This window comes from Pithys albifrons, chromosome 2 (assembly GCF_047495875.1).
Source record: "Pithys albifrons albifrons isolate INPA30051 chromosome 2, PitAlb_v1, whole genome shotgun sequence".
Lineage (NCBI taxonomy): Eukaryota > Metazoa > Chordata > Aves > Passeriformes > Thamnophilidae > Pithys > Pithys albifrons.
This window is the reverse complement of record NC_092459.1, coordinates 7162318-7178862: the sequence shown is the minus strand read 5'-3', so window position 1 is coordinate 7178862 and position 16545 is coordinate 7162318. Positions and strand designations below refer to the sequence as shown.

At 40.2% G+C, this 16545-nt stretch overlaps 1 protein-coding gene across 3 annotated transcripts in view; it reads right to left on the bottom strand.

Annotated features, from left to right (window-relative positions):
• Positions 1-418: 418 nt before the first annotated feature.
• The window catches only part of LDAH (lipid droplet associated hydrolase), a 116406-nt gene continuing 100279 nt past the window's right edge, over positions 419-16545 (bottom strand). For all 3 annotated transcript variants that reach the window (XM_071548279.1, XM_071548278.1, XM_071548280.1), the window contains one exon: positions 419-3600. In XM_071548279.1, coding sequence (XP_071404380.1) covers positions 3409-3600 — 192 coding nt within the window. In that variant the 3' untranslated portion in view covers positions 419-3408. The remainder of the gene's footprint in view (positions 3601-16545) is intronic.

Here is a 16545-nt window from a genome sequence, read left to right as displayed (position 1 = left end):
ACCTCAACTGCAGAGAAGAGATTATCTGCTGTGGCTCATGTATGCAATCTGTCTCCATGAGTCAAGAATCTGGTGTTTAGCTTGGAGTCCAACTCCAAATTCTTCACCATAAACACTGGGCAAGTACTCATCCAGCTTCCTGAAGGGACAAACCTTACTGATCCACACACTCTATAGCTGATGCAAACACAGAGCAAACACAGAGCTGGAGGGAGCAAGGGGAAACACTGGTTGATTATTTTGGAGGGACTCTGGATAAAAATGCTTAAGCGAGTCAGGTGCCTACCACCCATGGCTTTTCTGTGCACTTGGCAGATGTTCACATTGCATATGAAATTTGGGGTTTGGCATGTATTTTTGTAAATTTTGTATGCATGAAGTAATAGAGAAGGTGAACTAGGACTAAACAAGTTATCAAAACAAAGAATCAAGTTACATTTTACCATAAATGTCTTTATTTTTGTTATTGAAGTTGTGTACTTTTAATAAAAGGTATTGATCTAGCAAAACACTTGCACATGAGTCAAAGTCATTGAACTAGCAGGTTACTTGTGGGGTGAGAATTAAGCACAGATGTGAACAACAGAGATTAGGTGCTACAGCATACAGTCAATATATTTGTGATACGTTTCCCAAGAATTCTTAAATAATCTAAAATAGGCAAGACCACACTGCGTTTTCATGGTAAGTTGGCACATTTGGACCATAAGCACTTTTGAGACTCTTTGCTCGGGGTGACAAGTGAACACCACGGGCTTCAGAGGAGCTGGCTTCTCATTGTGTGGGATCTGCTCCTCTTAGGAAATACAGCTGTGGAAACTAGACCTGTGTGTTTTTGCAATGAATAGAGTAGCAAATTTTCAGATCTTAGCCTTACAGTAACAGCTTCTAGGAGGAAAGTAGCAATTGAATCAACAAGGTTCTGATAATATTAGAGAAAATTCATTTAAGAAAATTGTAAGGCATTCTCCTACAGTAGATCTGGTCATCACTGACCAGACCTAATCTCAGTTTAGGTCTTAATGCAGTTAGTAAGGTTTATTATAATGGATTAACAGTTGTATAAAAGGCATACACAAGTCAAGTACAAGTATTGCTAAATTAATTCCTCATACAAAGTATACGAATAATGCACTGTAAACAACTGCTCTTCATAGGTGCTTCAGTTCCCAGGCTTTAATAGTTGCTTGTCATCTTTGGTTAATGCAAGACTTCGTCTGGTCTCAGGAGATCCACTACAACAGCTGGACTTTCACAAACTGAATCTTTGCTTGATTCCCTGATTCCATATACTTTGAACAACAAATGTTTTGTTCAATGAGATCAATGTGTAAACCAAAACAACCAAGCGAGCTGTAATTTTTGTGTTGCTGACATATGAACAGGTGCACATGTGTGTATATATATGTGTACATTTATGTATCTCCATGTATGTGAACATGCCCCCTGGCTCGGCCCCGGGGAGCACCTTGGCCAATGGACACAAGGAGCATTTGGACCAAGGCCATCCAGCAGGAATGATGCCAACATCTGGGGGCTATACAAACACACACAGACACGTACAACTATGGATTTCTAAAGCGAGCACAAGGATTGTTTTGTGATTGAAAATGGTCCTGCAAAAAGAAGGAAAGTCCTTGACTTTCCATTGAACAGAATCAGTTGCATGGGCACAGTCCCTTCCCTTTGAACATGTGCAGTTCCTCCTCATGCTGCTGCCAACTGTGGCCTCAGCATTTCTGCCTCACTCATGGGTACCATCTCATTACATAGCAGTGTAACTGGAAAATCCACTGGCTAGTCTCAAAAGCTAAACCAGTTTCTGATACGAAGAAGGTCACTTAAATCCACTGTCAGTCTTCAGCTTTGAAAACTAATCCAAAATATCCAGAAACCGAATACTATTGCTCTAAATATTAGAGAAAGGTTCAGGGGGGTTTACAGAGCAAAGGAAGGTGTTTGTATAATTGTGTAAGAAAGTAAGCAACTAATCAATCTTTTTGCATCACAGAGAACATTCTCCAGAATCATTTTCACCAGTACCACGTCAAAACTGTTAATAAATCATGTAAGTTAGATACCAAATGCATCATTGAAATTCATCTGTTTGCAAGGGCAGGATCTCCCTTGACTATATTCTGTAGTGTTTTGCTTATTTATAAATGTCTCTGTGAACTCCACAGGGAGACTATTTCACAGGTTCATGGCTAGAAAGCTTTTCCTGATTACACTTGGCTCTGTTCCCCTCACTTGCATTATTTCCATTTCTAGCTATTGCCTGTAACTTCTTCTGTTATCACAACTGGTAGGATGTTTTTTTCTATTCTTTTTCCATCTGTAAAGGAGAGGGATGAACAAATGTGAGGAACAGTGAACTTGTCAGCAACGTGCAAGGGTCTGGCTCTCAAAAGTAACATTTCATGCCATGTCATGGGTGCAGCTGTGGCACAGTAACAGACATTTTCTGATGGTGCATTTATCTAATTCGTGGCTTGGCAGAAAATTTCATATGTCAGGCCTTAGAGCAAAGAACTGAAATTCAGACATGAATCAAAACTGGTTTCATTCTTTAAAGTTGCTGAGCAAGCACTGTTCTCGTGGACTTCATGAGGAGAGCTAGGCCACCTAGAAGCTGTTCTACAGGGATTCTGCAATACATTTTAACCTTTTAATACTGGCACTTTTGATCAGCTTCCTTTCCAGTCTCTACAGTCAATCAAAAAATGAAACATTTGGCCATGTACCAGACAAGAGTTCCTTATGTATTCCCTGGCTGAGCAGCCACAGTTAACTTATGGCATTCTTAATACCCTGTGGAGTCCTAGCAGAGCCTCTTGTGAGACTTGGAGAAACTGCACAGTGCCTCTATACATCTCCCTTGTACTCATCCTGAGCTCAGCCTGACCTTGGACTGACCACCAACCCCATCTGACCCAGAGGAGACAATGTCAGAGTTGTCCAGGGGGCTTAGGCTGTTCTGCCTGTCATGCACTTGCTTTGCATGGATGGATGAGACACAGAAAGAGGGTCAGGCCTTTCACAGCACACCAGGATCCATTGCCAGGATCCTCCACATCCCTGATGGTTGTCCAGCAGGTCCGTGAAGTGGTAGTAATTCAGGTACAATTGTATCAGTGTTGCCTAAAGCCCTAGCAGACAATAAATATTCCACCTTTTGCCAAGTCCTCCAGGGTCCTGAAGACACAGGACATAATTACATCTGCATCGAATCAATAAAACTATACTTTGGACCAGCCAGTCTCTCTTTAACTTCCTCTGAAACATCTCAATAGAAAACAAGCCATAATCTATAATAAACAGAAAAAAAATAGGACAGACTCTCTCACAGAAAAATTACACGTTCACAAAATAATTACATCATTTTCTTGTTAATCACAGAATCCATGTTTATAATTTGGTGAGATCATCCTGTAGCCAGTCTGTAATCATGGCAGCCATCTCCTTGCTGGCGTCGAGCACGAAGGCGTGGCGGAGCCCCTTCTCACAAAGTCGAATGTCCCCGTCCGGAAAATCCATTTTGATCTCATCGTAGTAGTGCTGTGGACACCAGCTGTCTCCAGTTCCATAGTAAAAAATCAGCTAGAAACCAAAGCATAACAAATAATTAATTTGGAAAGTTACTGGTGGAGCAACTAACAGAATTACTTGGAAATAAGTGATGCTTCGAGTCCCAAGATAGATCGTGAGGTTGCTTCCAAGTCTGCAGTTACGATGAAGACAATTAAATGCTCTGTGACTCAGTTTCCTCATCTGTGAAACTGGGGAACACAACACAGACTTAATGCTGAAAACAGGTATGCTGATGAAAGCCTGGTTGCTGTAAGAAATGTCACATTATGGACCAAAACATCTAGACGTCCATGGAGTCCACCCCTAGCCAGGCCAGTTGCTGTGTTTTACCCAGCTATTAGCTGTTTTCTGTGTTAGGTTTCAAGCTATTTAACCAAAAGCAATGACCAGAGACATCTTCATCTGTATCTGGTTGCTCAAAGCCCTGTCCAACATGACCTTGAATATTTTCACCTCTCTGGGCAACCTGTGTCAGCATCTCACCACCCTCATTGTAAAAAACCTTCCTCCCTATATCTAGTCTAAATCAATCCTCTTTCAGTTTGAAACCATCACCCTTTATCCTATCACAACAGGCCCCGGTAAAAAGTTTCTCCCCATTTTTCATAGAGGTTCCCTTTAGGTACTGGAACGTGGTCTAAAGTCTCTTCTCCAGGATGGACAACCACAACTTTCTATCTCATCTTTGTGAAGTGCTGCCCATGCAGAGCACAGGCACCTCCCAGAGTTTGACAGGCAACTTTCTTTTGGGTTGCAATGTGGAACTAAAATTCTGCCAAACTCCATTTTGTTTTCATCTTGCCCAAATAACCTTGGTCAATGACATACATGAAGCAGCTGCTACAGGGCCCACCTAAATGCAAAAGTCATAAATTCCAGGCAAATATCCTATTCAGTGAGCTGTCTTTTCTCTCTCTTAGAACCACTAAATGTCACATGTTCCCAAGTCACCATTTCCCTGCATTTGAATCTCAACTTTGCATGCTATAGCTGTGTTTTTCAATTTCCATTAAGTATATGAAGGGAAACTGGTTGGTGAGGAGAGAGTAAAAACTTATACAGGAACAAGATTAATAATGAGCATTCTTCATACTAAAATGTTTGGATGCAGGTACCAGAGGATGCTGATTGCTCAACACATCACACACACAGCTTGGCCCAATTCCATTACTCTCATTTGTTTCATACTTCATTTCTGTTCTTCAGTGAAAAATTGAGCATTGCTATCATAAATTAGGGGACAAGAAGTTTTCCTTTCATCACAAAAGTCTTCAATTCCATCATTTTTGTATGTAGAATACAAATAAGTGGACCCACTGGGGTAGAGGTGGGCTAAGAGCCCAGACTGCATTTTATGAAATGTTAAGATTTTGTCTAACTTTTCTCTTGTTGAAGTTTACCCAAATCTTGTACATTACTGGCTATTTGCTGTATCCAAAACACAGTACCTCAGTCGCACAGACACCAACCCAAGTTATGTATCCCAAGCTAATAAACATTATTGGCTTCCTTTGTCACTCACTAATTGCTGGGAACAAGGTGTGTCATTTGCTTTAGCAGAAATTTTCTTTTGATCTTGCCTATGATTCATCAATCACAGGATGTCACATTAGGAAAAGTTCTTCAAAAAGCCAATGTAAAATGGCCAGCTGGTTTCAAGCCTTTTGGAAGCCAACCATCTGACCAAATTACATTTAACTCTGGGCTCTGTTACCAATAGATACAAAAATAATGATTATGAAACTGAGAAAAAAAGCAGTGGAGCAACTCCAATTTAATGGAGTAGTCCTTGAAATCATTACATTTTTTGAAAGGCCAGTTGCAGAGTCTCATCAGATGATCATTAAGACAAAGATGAAAAGTCATTTACAGTTACAAAGGTGGATAAAATACTTGGCTTAGTCAGCATGGACCGTGAAATGGGCTGTTCTCCAGGTGAGATTGTAAACTTGAGAACTCACAGATTTGGAAATGCCTAAATAGAAGATTTATGTGCACTCTTAGCTTGCCTCTGGTTATATTTGCATTATGGTTTAATCTTTCACTGCATGATCCAAAGGATCCTTGACTCATACAACCCACTGACAGGATGATGTTCAGCTGATGAGCTGCTCTTTGATAGTATTTTTTGCTTTAAATTCTGTGTGTGGTCTGACGATTTATTTACTACATATTTCATGGTTTACAGACAGAATTTATTTTCTTTATGCTCTGCATTCCTCTGGCACACACCACTACAAGATTTGCATGCTCACGTTTATTAATTCAGTTTTGCAACACCTTAGTGGCCATTTTGATCTCCATTCTGCAGGTGGGAAGCACAGAAATTAATGTCAAACTATATATATTAATTTGAGAGCATGTAGTGTAGTCTGAAACACCTCAAGCTCGTTTTCCAGAGTGTGTAGCATTACACAGTATCGACTATACGCAAAGGACAGCACTCCTGGATAGCCCTTGCAAGTGCTCTGAAACACTGTCTATCTGCCTGTAATACACATTCCAAGGTCTTTAATGAGATACTCAGAAAAGTGAGAACAACTATGGCCACCTATGAAAAATATTAATGACTTCAACAAGAGCCCATTCTTGGATGTGAAGTTTAGATGCCTTTATCATGAAGTTATTCACTTTCATTTCATATAGTTCCCTGTTTTTTTCAACAAGCATTTTACTCCTTCTGCCACAGATGAGGTAGTTCTTAATCCTGCTGTCTCCTTCCTTTCCTTAATGAAAGAGAAAAAGGGAAAAGTGAGAGACCAGCTCTGAATGCATAAACAGAAGGCATCTGAATTCAGATCGGTGCTCCCTAACTGTGAAATGCTTGGTAGTGCAATGCCAACTGTTTTAGCAAAGCTTGTGTATACAGACTACTAGGCTTTGAAGAGATAAACCAAACCCCAGGAATTTTACATGTGGCAACTACATGTATTGCCAACAGTGTCAGCACCTCTAGATTTGCTGGTTTAGGCCTCTGTCCCTTAAAGTCATAGTGTAACTGAAAGAAGTAGCACTGTCACCTTCCGGCCAGAGGAACCTTTCCTGCTGGGTGTCACACTGGAGGTGTCCAGCACAGATTTAGTTAAAATCTATAGTGTGTTTTTGAAGTAAATGTCAATTTTTTCCAGATTTACTATACTGTGGTTCACATCATGGAAAGGTTTCAGAGTGTATGAACTCCTTTCAACCTAAACTAAAGCAAAGATGCTCTTCAGGATCAAACTTAGTGAGCTCTAGTCACCAACGACATTTAGTCCATGGGACCAGACAATTGTTGGCTAAAACAATAACCCTCTGAGATGCCTACATTGGGAACACCAGGTCCTGACCACCTACCATTTATCTCTACAAATTCTCTTCCTTTGTGCTGCTCCTGTTCTTAAGGCAAACATAATCAATGGCACTTGCTGAGAACAGAAACAATAAGATTTTGAAAATTGAAGTTCCATTCCAAGCAGAATATTTACCAACCACTGGCTTGCTGTCCAGTCATTTGTTTATTTTTTCCAAGTATGACTTCTGTCTTGTCCTTTTCTAGTCTGAAGGCTGCTCTACATGCCCGTTGGCTCGTTATTTCACCTCTATTCTCCTTACTTTGTCATTTCCAATTTCTACTTTGCTTCTTATTCTAGTCCTACACTCTTGCCATGCAAAGTCCAAATTTTAGTCTTCTGGTTTCTGCCCCCCATTCTGAGTCTCAATTCTAACCCTAGCTGCTTTTTCTAGAACCTCTATTTCCAGTGCTGTTCCTCAAACATCTCTCAGACTATCAGTTGTTCTTAGTGGCAGGGTGAGGTTCAGTTCAGCAGACAAACATCTAAATACAGGTACCTGTACTGTGATGTTTACATGTGCACCAAGCACCCTAATTTCCACCAGAGACAGAAAAGATAGGCTCCATAAAGGCATCAGTGCTTAGAAAGTTATTCAGCTGACACAGCACGTATTTATTGTAAGGTGAGTGAAGCTGCACTTCAGGCTCCACTAAGAACTCAACTGCCACAGTATGGATATCTACTGCCATGTGAGATGCTCTAGATATCCGATTCACCTGCATGAGACTGGCAAGTATGAGGTTTTATAGGAGACCCAGAGCTTTCTGGCAAAACCAGATGCAGATATTCCACAGGGCCCAAAACTGAACCAGAGGCCAAATCCACTTTGACTTCTCCAACAGATTTCTGTTGACTCTGATGGGGTCACCTGCACCTCTAATGCCTGCTGCATCTGTAGATTCTTACAAGTGAACTCATAAAGCACAGTTCAGATGCCCCTACCTAAGTATCTAGTCATGTTAGGTTAACAGTTAGACTTGTTATCTTAATGGTCTTCTCCAGCCTAAATGGTTCTACAACTTCATGCAACTTAAGACTGATAATGCCAGATATCCTGTTTAGTCTCCACTGCTGCTACAGGCAGCTTGTGTGTCTCATATGCCAGTCTTGCTTGGGTAGCTCCAATCTACTGCCTCACAGAGCACCAGAAGCCTTCCTTTGGCCAGACAAAGAGAGCCTTTGGTTCTTTCTGCCTCCCTCTCCTCTCTGTTTGCCTCACTCACTAATTCCCCTCTACACTAGATCAGCACTGTGTCTCCCCTACACTGGAATGAAAAGCTTCCTTCTCCAAGTCAGGAACTGTTAACATGAGAAGACAATGCATTTCCCCTGAGCCTTTTTCATAGACATTGTAGAATCCTTTGGACTGAAATAAAAATATTCAAGGTAGGACAGACACTTGTGTCATATATGCCACTAAAGTTTGGGTACATTATAACAAACTAACTATGAACAATTTTAAAACAGGACACTTTGGGGGCTTGATTTGATGCTGCAGTTATTTTGTTGGTTATTTCATGTACAGATGCTGGTGCCTATGCCTGCACACTTAAACTTTAACCTAAGTGTTTCTCAACTGCAAAATTCCCAAAGAATTCAGAATTGTTTTCAAAATCCTTCCTTATTAATAGATTATAGGAAAGAGGAGGATTTCAATTAAGGTGTAGATTTTCAGTGATCCAAATGTTGGTACAGGTCCTATGAAACCTGACAGCTACCTGACTGCTGTTTGTGGAGTTGAATGACAAAGGGCCTCTGCTCTTCACCTGTGTCACACACAGACATGAAATATACAGACTTTAGAATGTCACCTAATTTCCTAATTTATTGACAGAATAATTTTAGACATTATTAAACAAAGGTTTCTAGAATCCAAATCTTCTCATCTTCATTTTCACATCAGGAGCTTTGCTATTGCTATTGCAGGAAGATATAATTAATGAACCATGTGTAACCAGAGGCACATGGGATCTCCATCAATTGCAAGGAATACTGGCATGCACTGTATGGTTTGCATAGATCTGTAAAGTGCATATTTTCCTGTGGACGGTGCATGGCTGTAAAGACATCCTGAGTCAGCACAACCACTGCACCAGCCATGGAAAGCTGCTGCCAATCTAAGCATTCAGAAATGGTGAGTCAGGCCACCAAAATAATGAGACTAGCTTAAAAATAAACAGATTTGCAAAACAATAAATAGAAGGTTCTTTCTATTTTTTCTTCTGGGCTTAAGCTTTTCAATATTTGCAAACTTTTCTGCCATGAGGGCGAGAGGATTATTTTTATTCTTTTCCAATATTGAATACTGAGGCTTCCAGGTACTCCTGACTCAGAAGGGAAATGGCAGCTTGCACTGGACATGAGAAAGACTTTATGATTCCTGATGCAATATCCTGCTTGCTGTGAGTGACTAAGACATGTCCTCTTTCAGGACCTGATGAGGGCAGCGTAAAGGGGATGTGGGCTCTCTTTGCTGGCCATTTCAATACAGTGTTTGAAATAATTAAGCAATTTCTGAATTTCAAATAGTTTTAAAATAAGAGCATTATTCTTTTAAGTTGATTTACCATTAAATGGCTCAGGAGTATTTTCAGCCTTAGCTTATATAAAATAAAACACAAGTCCAAAAAGGGCTCCGTCAGCCTTGTACCCTGTAATGTGGTACGTGTACTCTGACACTGCACAATGATGGCAGCTACTAAGTAAACATCAGAAGAGTCTGAGATTTGTATCAACAGGATGTTTACATTTTAAAAAGTTTCTAAGAAAATAATAAAGATTTCCTGCAGTTGACTCCACTGGCACTTGTTACAGTATGTATGACAGTTCGCAAAAGTATAAATTACAGAGATTTCTTTTATGCCTCTTCTATAACTGTCATAGGACAGCACTGAAAAATCCAAAAAGTTAAAAAATACTGAGTTTCCTCTATCTCTCTGGAATTTGTTACATGTTATAACAACTTTAGGATCTTATTACATGGGCAGGCACCACTCCAGCTGATGGCAAAGAGCGAAGGTCTGATCTCTGGATATACACGAGCGGCACACGTGCAATAGCCAGACTGCAGCAGTGTCCTTGATGAAATCCTTGTCTCTCATACACTGACATTTTATCAGCATTACTCCCACAGGCATTCATTGGTTGCCACAGCAGCTTCTCTCTGGGTGACATCTCTCAACAGTAACCAGCGAACAGCTTCATTTGTTCTTGGATGAAAACTAGTTTAAAAGGCATTAGACCGGAATTAATTTTAGTTTCAATCAGGGTTTATAGAAAATGACTTAGCTTCTCTGGAATGATGAAAGTGTCTCCACCTTATCCTGCTAAAAGAATAGGATAAACGACATGGGAACAGACTGATTTGGGACATACTGTTTTTTTGGATTTGCTTCTGTTGTACTTTGGCTTTACTCATCAGTTTCTGGGAATTCAAAGAGCTGGCATTGCCCTAGAAGCCCTAAATGCTTTGGGATATGGCTTTCTGAGACACCATCTCTCTCCCCTCACCATCCTCGCTAAGACCATCCAGTTTGATGGCAAAGTTTTGGGAACTTTCTTCTCAGCTTATTTTACCAGAACTGGTTTTTCACAGCTCTCCCTCCAAGGGCAGTGCAAACCCAAACATTTTCAGTTGGACTGTTAAGAGAAGAGGTAGTTGACTATCTGGGGTACACAATGTTCTTTTTACCAAACTGCAGGGCTTGTAGTAAAGGTGTAATGGGCAGTCCAAGTATTTGTGGTGATTTTACTTAACAGAAGAATAGTGGTCAGTTTTGGTAAATGAACATAAATAATAAACAAAACTAACTTTCCTGTCTGTAAAGGGGGTGAAGAAACATTTTAGTCTTGGAGAAATTAAGATGCAAACCTCGAGACATGTCCCAATGTAGTGGGTACTTTGCATGTGATTCAATGTGTATTAATCCTCTCCCTGGGGTCAGGCACAGTGTCCTACCTACTGTTTTCATGCCTTTGTCAGTGTTGAAACTTGGTAAACTGGTGAAAGGAAAAGGGCTTCTCTTTAACTCTGCTGCAGTTTGTTAGCAATGCTACTGGCTGCTCCACACATAGACCCATGAGATTATGTGAGGCCACTTTTATTTCCACTTTCTCACAGATAATGATCGGTCAAACTCAATGCAAAGTAAAACTGTGCTTTTAAAAAGGATGCACAGGATTTATCAACAAATCAGGGTGATTAACTTATTTATATTATCTATGTTACTCTAAAGACTTAAAAGCATTTCAAGGGTATATATTTAGATGTGTCAGGAACATGAATATTTCAGAATTCAAGTCTGTATAAATACCAAAATAAAAACAAACAGACAAGAAACCACTATTTAAGCAATATTATTTACAGGGCCAGATTCTTCCAACTGTATTTACTGCAAACAGTATTTTCCTTTGAATGTCAGCCTGACACTGCCTACATTCAGTGGGACTTTATCTAAGGTCAATCTGTCATACTCTCTTGCAACAGCAGGATCAGCACCTGGCAGTAAAGAGCAGTGTTGTCCACTGCCATGCAAAGCAGGAGGTAAGCAGTTAAGGAGTAGTAAGGGGTTGGTGGTAACTTTTAAATATTCTGCAGAAGGATGGGGAAGTATTTCTGTCTATGCTTATTGTGTACAGCACATCTTATACCCTCTTGAAAAATTTCAGAAATCCACATCACCACTTCTTTCCTAGCACACCACACAGCATGAACGGTGGTAATGGGAGCTCAGTTACATAAGTGAACTATCACAGCTGAGTACATTGTGGTACACTGAACTAGAATAAATGGTCACTGGGATCCTTTTCCACGAAGGAGAGAATCTGCTGACCCCTGATTAGGCATTGTAGGTGCTTCAAAGAGAAGGTTGTTCTTGTGGTTAATTAACACAGGCACCTAAATCCCCAAGCACATGTGCAGCTTCCCTGGCTTCAACTCTGCACCTCCAGGGAGGACAGGCCAAAAAGGATGTGAGACCAGACAAAAAAAGCAGTGTTCTTGGCTCCAGAGAGCACTTTGCACCTTTTCAGAAAGAGTGTTTGGAAGGTTTTTCACAAATGTCGGCAAGCACCTCACTCAGAGTGTGGGCAGGCGAAGTATTTGTAGTATTCTTTTAAGCACGTATCTTCAGATCATGCTCCTCTCACTGGGAATAATTAATAAACCACCGTGGATGTCTGCAGAGGTTCAAAAAAAAACACTGGGCAACATCTGAATAGCTGCCTTAGGGGTCAAAATAGTTCTTGGTTGCTCAGTTTTAAAAAAAATTCCCTAGCAAAGACAATTTTTCAAAAGAAAAACCTAGCACTTCTCTGTGGAAAGGAAATACTTCATTCTTCAGCTTTTATTCTAAATCTCTGCATGTCACTGTTTAGTTGATACTCTTGGAGAAGACATTTTCTTTGGAATGATGGATGTGATATAAATTTACACTACTTCAAATTCTAAATACACCATTGAAATAAGCATGAAATAGTAAACATTAATTTAATTTTTAAAAAAGTGAATGTTTTTCCCACCTAACCATCTACCTAGGGGTAGTTATAAGCCACTGACCATACAGACTTCCACAATCTGAGTGAAATCAGGTTAATGTGCCCATAATCTTCCAGTTTATACATTTCGTCTCAGATAACAGGGCTTTTTTTTCATCTTTTTATCTCTCCTTCAGATGTTTCCTGTCTTTTTTCCTTATGTAATCAATGTAACTTACACCAAATCACTGGGAAAACTAAACTCAAGGAGCATATAAACCTTTTTTGGTTTAACATGCTAATCAAAGGATCATGATTTTCAGATGGTTTATGGTCTTAAGAAATTATGAATCACTACACAAAACTCACTGATTCAAGAATTTCTGAAATCTGTAGAAGTCCTTCTGTTGATTTAGATGGACCTTGGAACAGATCCTACACTTCAAAATAGGCCTACTGTGTATTACACATGAAGTAATGAACCAGATATATCTCAATCCATAAAAAATCTGAGGGGTGATTTTTTAAGAGACTTCCCTCTGTAAGCATGTAGTTTTACCCTTTCATGCTGCATCTTCCTGATTTATGCAAGGATACACATATATATATATATATATATATATATATATAGTGACAGGTTTAAAAGATTATTTGACAGAAAAAAAGTCAATAAGGCTAAGTCATCAAATAGAGCAACGAGTGGGGCATGATGCAGACATAAAAAGTTAAGTTCTGTAGAGAGTCTCCATAAGGAGATATCATTGTCCATTCCAGGCATGCTAGTGAATGCCCAGCATATCCATTTTCCTGTTCCTTTTAATTTTTTTAAAATTCTATTTGTAAAAGCTCAGTGATGCTCAGTGCTGATCCATCTTTTAAGAATACAGAATTACACCCACTTCCTTTTGTGCAGGAATTACAATAAACTTCCTCTAGTTCAGTAGTATCTTTGCCTCCAGTTTCTGTTAGGAAAGGGAGTTGGTGTTATTACAGTGAAAGAACATAGCTCAGCTTCCTTACACACAATCTAATGGCTAATAATTAACCACCAAAGCTGAAGAAATCTTGTATCAGTATCCCCTACCTTATTTCTTGGGATTTTGTGGTTTATTGCAACCCCTGTGTCATTGAAATAAGAAGCTCAAATTCCTGTACCTTCATATAATGCTTGATCCAGACAAATAGTTTTACAGTCAATATTTTAAAGGCTTTATCATTTATTACTTTGTTAGGACAGGTGTCCATCTTCCTCATACAGTTCCACTGCTATTTAAAGTGAACAACTTCTGACTTTAGAAGATCCTAAGTGAAAAACCTCACTTCATTACCCAAACAATATTCCAGCTCCCATTCTTTCAACATAAATCCAAGCAATTAGCATTGTTCAACTAAGAATCTGGGGTCTGATGATAAAATTTCTCCTGGCCCCTAACTAGTAATAATTATAGTTCAACCTGGGCATAGAAAGATTGGAATAATTCAGTGTCTCTTCTTCTTTCTTCTTCAGATCACAGAATGCAAATAAGATCCAGAAATAACTTTTCTATTCCACAGCAGCTGGCAAAGTCAGGTGTTAAGATTGGCTTTTAGCATATGATCACAGTGACTACTAAACAGTATAAATTTTTTTGAAGTAACAGCTTGCCAGTTCTATAGCAACTTGGACTATAGTTCCTGTTTTTATAAACTTCCAACCTTTATAAGTTAAGCCCATTTTTATTGTCAATACTCTTCAAATTTAACATGATGCCAACTCAAAATTTTTCCCTTAATTCTTACATTCCCAGAAATTACTAGGAGATGAAAAAAGAAGCATTTAACTTCATTTTTAGACTCGCTTCTTCTTCAGTTTGCCAACTCTTAGAAGCTTGCTTCAGCTTTTTGTTTTCTTGAGTATGTTTGCCACTTTAAAAGTATGAGGACATAGAAGAATCAATAAAAGAAAGTTAACACAGGTTTAAAACAGCTTTGGGCTGCCAAGGCCATGCTTAGATTCACAGAGTCAACAAAAGCACAGATGGAGCAGACTAGGACACCTGCAAACTCTTACTGCTGGCTATGGGCCTTCATACAGCACAAGAAATCAGGATTTTTTGTAATGTGCAGCATCTGATAGACCACCTGAAGTCACTGGAGCTGCAGTGGATTGTCATCGCTACCATCCCCACCCAATGAAGCTTTTATGCTTAACTCTCAAGCATGTGTGCTTGTGATTTACATTTCCACAAGTATCTGGAGTCCTGCTTCTGCACACTCTTTGCCTTTGCACCCTGCCTAACAGGGTGACCTGCAATCTCACCCTTGGCTTCGAGGCACTAACAACCTTTCCAACCTCGCCTGGCACTTGACCCACACTCCCTGCCTCTGCTGCAGAGTATCCAGCTCTGCCCTTCACCTTTAGTCTCTGCCTCTCAAGGCTACGTTGCAGAGCACCAGTCTCCAGCCTGTGTCACAGATTGACATCAGATGCACATTGTACACAGTTTGTTGCTGCCTGGATGGCTCCCACCTTGCAGCTGGTCTTCCGTCGTAACTTTAGCAAGCCCTCCTGGATGGACTTTGGACCCACACTGTAGCTTTGTCTCCATTCGTCTCTGGCCCTGTCCCCTTTTGCTTCTGACTGGATTCTCTGGAGGGATGCTGATCCTGGTTCATTGGTTTGCCTTGTCTGGGACAGTCAAAGGAACCTGTTTCCATGCTATGCTCAGGTGCTGTGGGACTGGATCCTGCTTGGTGAGGGCACTGCCTGTGTGGGGTCACTCTTGGCTCAGGGCTCCCTTTCCCTCAGGGAACAGGCAGACCCTCCAGCTCCCTGGCACTCACTGATTCAGTCAGTAAAATCAACCATTCTCTTTCAATTCATGGGGCTTTGGATCCAGCCATGAAAACTTTTGTTTAAGACAATGGGACTATTTGCAGACTGAAAGATCAGCCCTCCAGTCTTTTCACTGAGATTCCCCATGAAACGCAGGAGAACTTTGAGTGCTCTGCAGTAAAAATGCGAAAGCCCAGGCGTGCCAGGTGCAGTGCAGGGATCTTTGTTCACATGTGCTATTTCAACTCCTTTAAAATATGAACACTCCTTTCAAAGTGCAGAGAAGGCAAATGGGATAAATAAAGGAAAAAATAAAAAATCTATTTTTAGCCAAAAAAGAAACACTGATTTATGAAATAAACTTTGTACCATATCTATTTAAAAGGCATAAAGTAATTTTACAGAGATCTAGGACCTCTGTCCTAGAAAATTCCATTCTCTGAGGAAAATATCTGCCAGTGCAAAGTCATGGAATCATTCTTCCCACAAAAAGACAGGAATGATACAAAAAAATGGAGCAAAGGAAGGGCACAAAGTAGAATAAAATGTTATACTGATTATCTACTCACCCAGAGGATACCCCAATAAAAATTTATTAGATGTGACAGTTTTCTGGCTCATAAGCCATCTAGAATTGTCTGACCGTGGCCAGGCTATTAAATTATCTCAGCCTCCAAAACAGGGTGACCACATCAGAACTCCAATTAGGAACAGTTCCTGGTGTATGCCAACCCCTGAACCATGCCTAGGAAGTGCCTGGGAAAATGCTATCAGTCCAAGACAAAAACTTTACAAAATTTCTTACAACAATAAACCAATACAGACAAGAAAGCTCAGTGTAGGACAAAGATCCCTGAAACAAATTAATTTACCTGTAGAGCAGTAGCTCCAGCCACAGAGAAATTTTTCTTACTCTGCAGTCCAGTGGTTGAAAGTGTGGAGCCATAATTTTACTGACTCCTCTCTATTATCTTTTGATGCCATGTTAAAACTGAGCCTGCAGACGCCCATGTTATTAACTGACACCCCACAACAGAGATGGTGCATGTTCTTCTCGACCTGTTCAGCAGCAAAGTCAAAGGATTTGGTCCATCAGCCTACACTCATTTCCTGGCTGTCCATCTGCCTGTCTGATAAGCACCCAGGCCTCACTGGGATTCACATCTCAGGCTCAGCCAGACCACAGGCTGTTTCTCCTCCACAAAGGAAAACATGAGTTGATACACCTGATAGCAGTGAAGGCTACAATTACAAAGGTGTCAATCAAGACATTTTAAGGACCAGTGACCCCTTTAATGGCTTCTCCAAAGTAAATGGAATGACACTGCC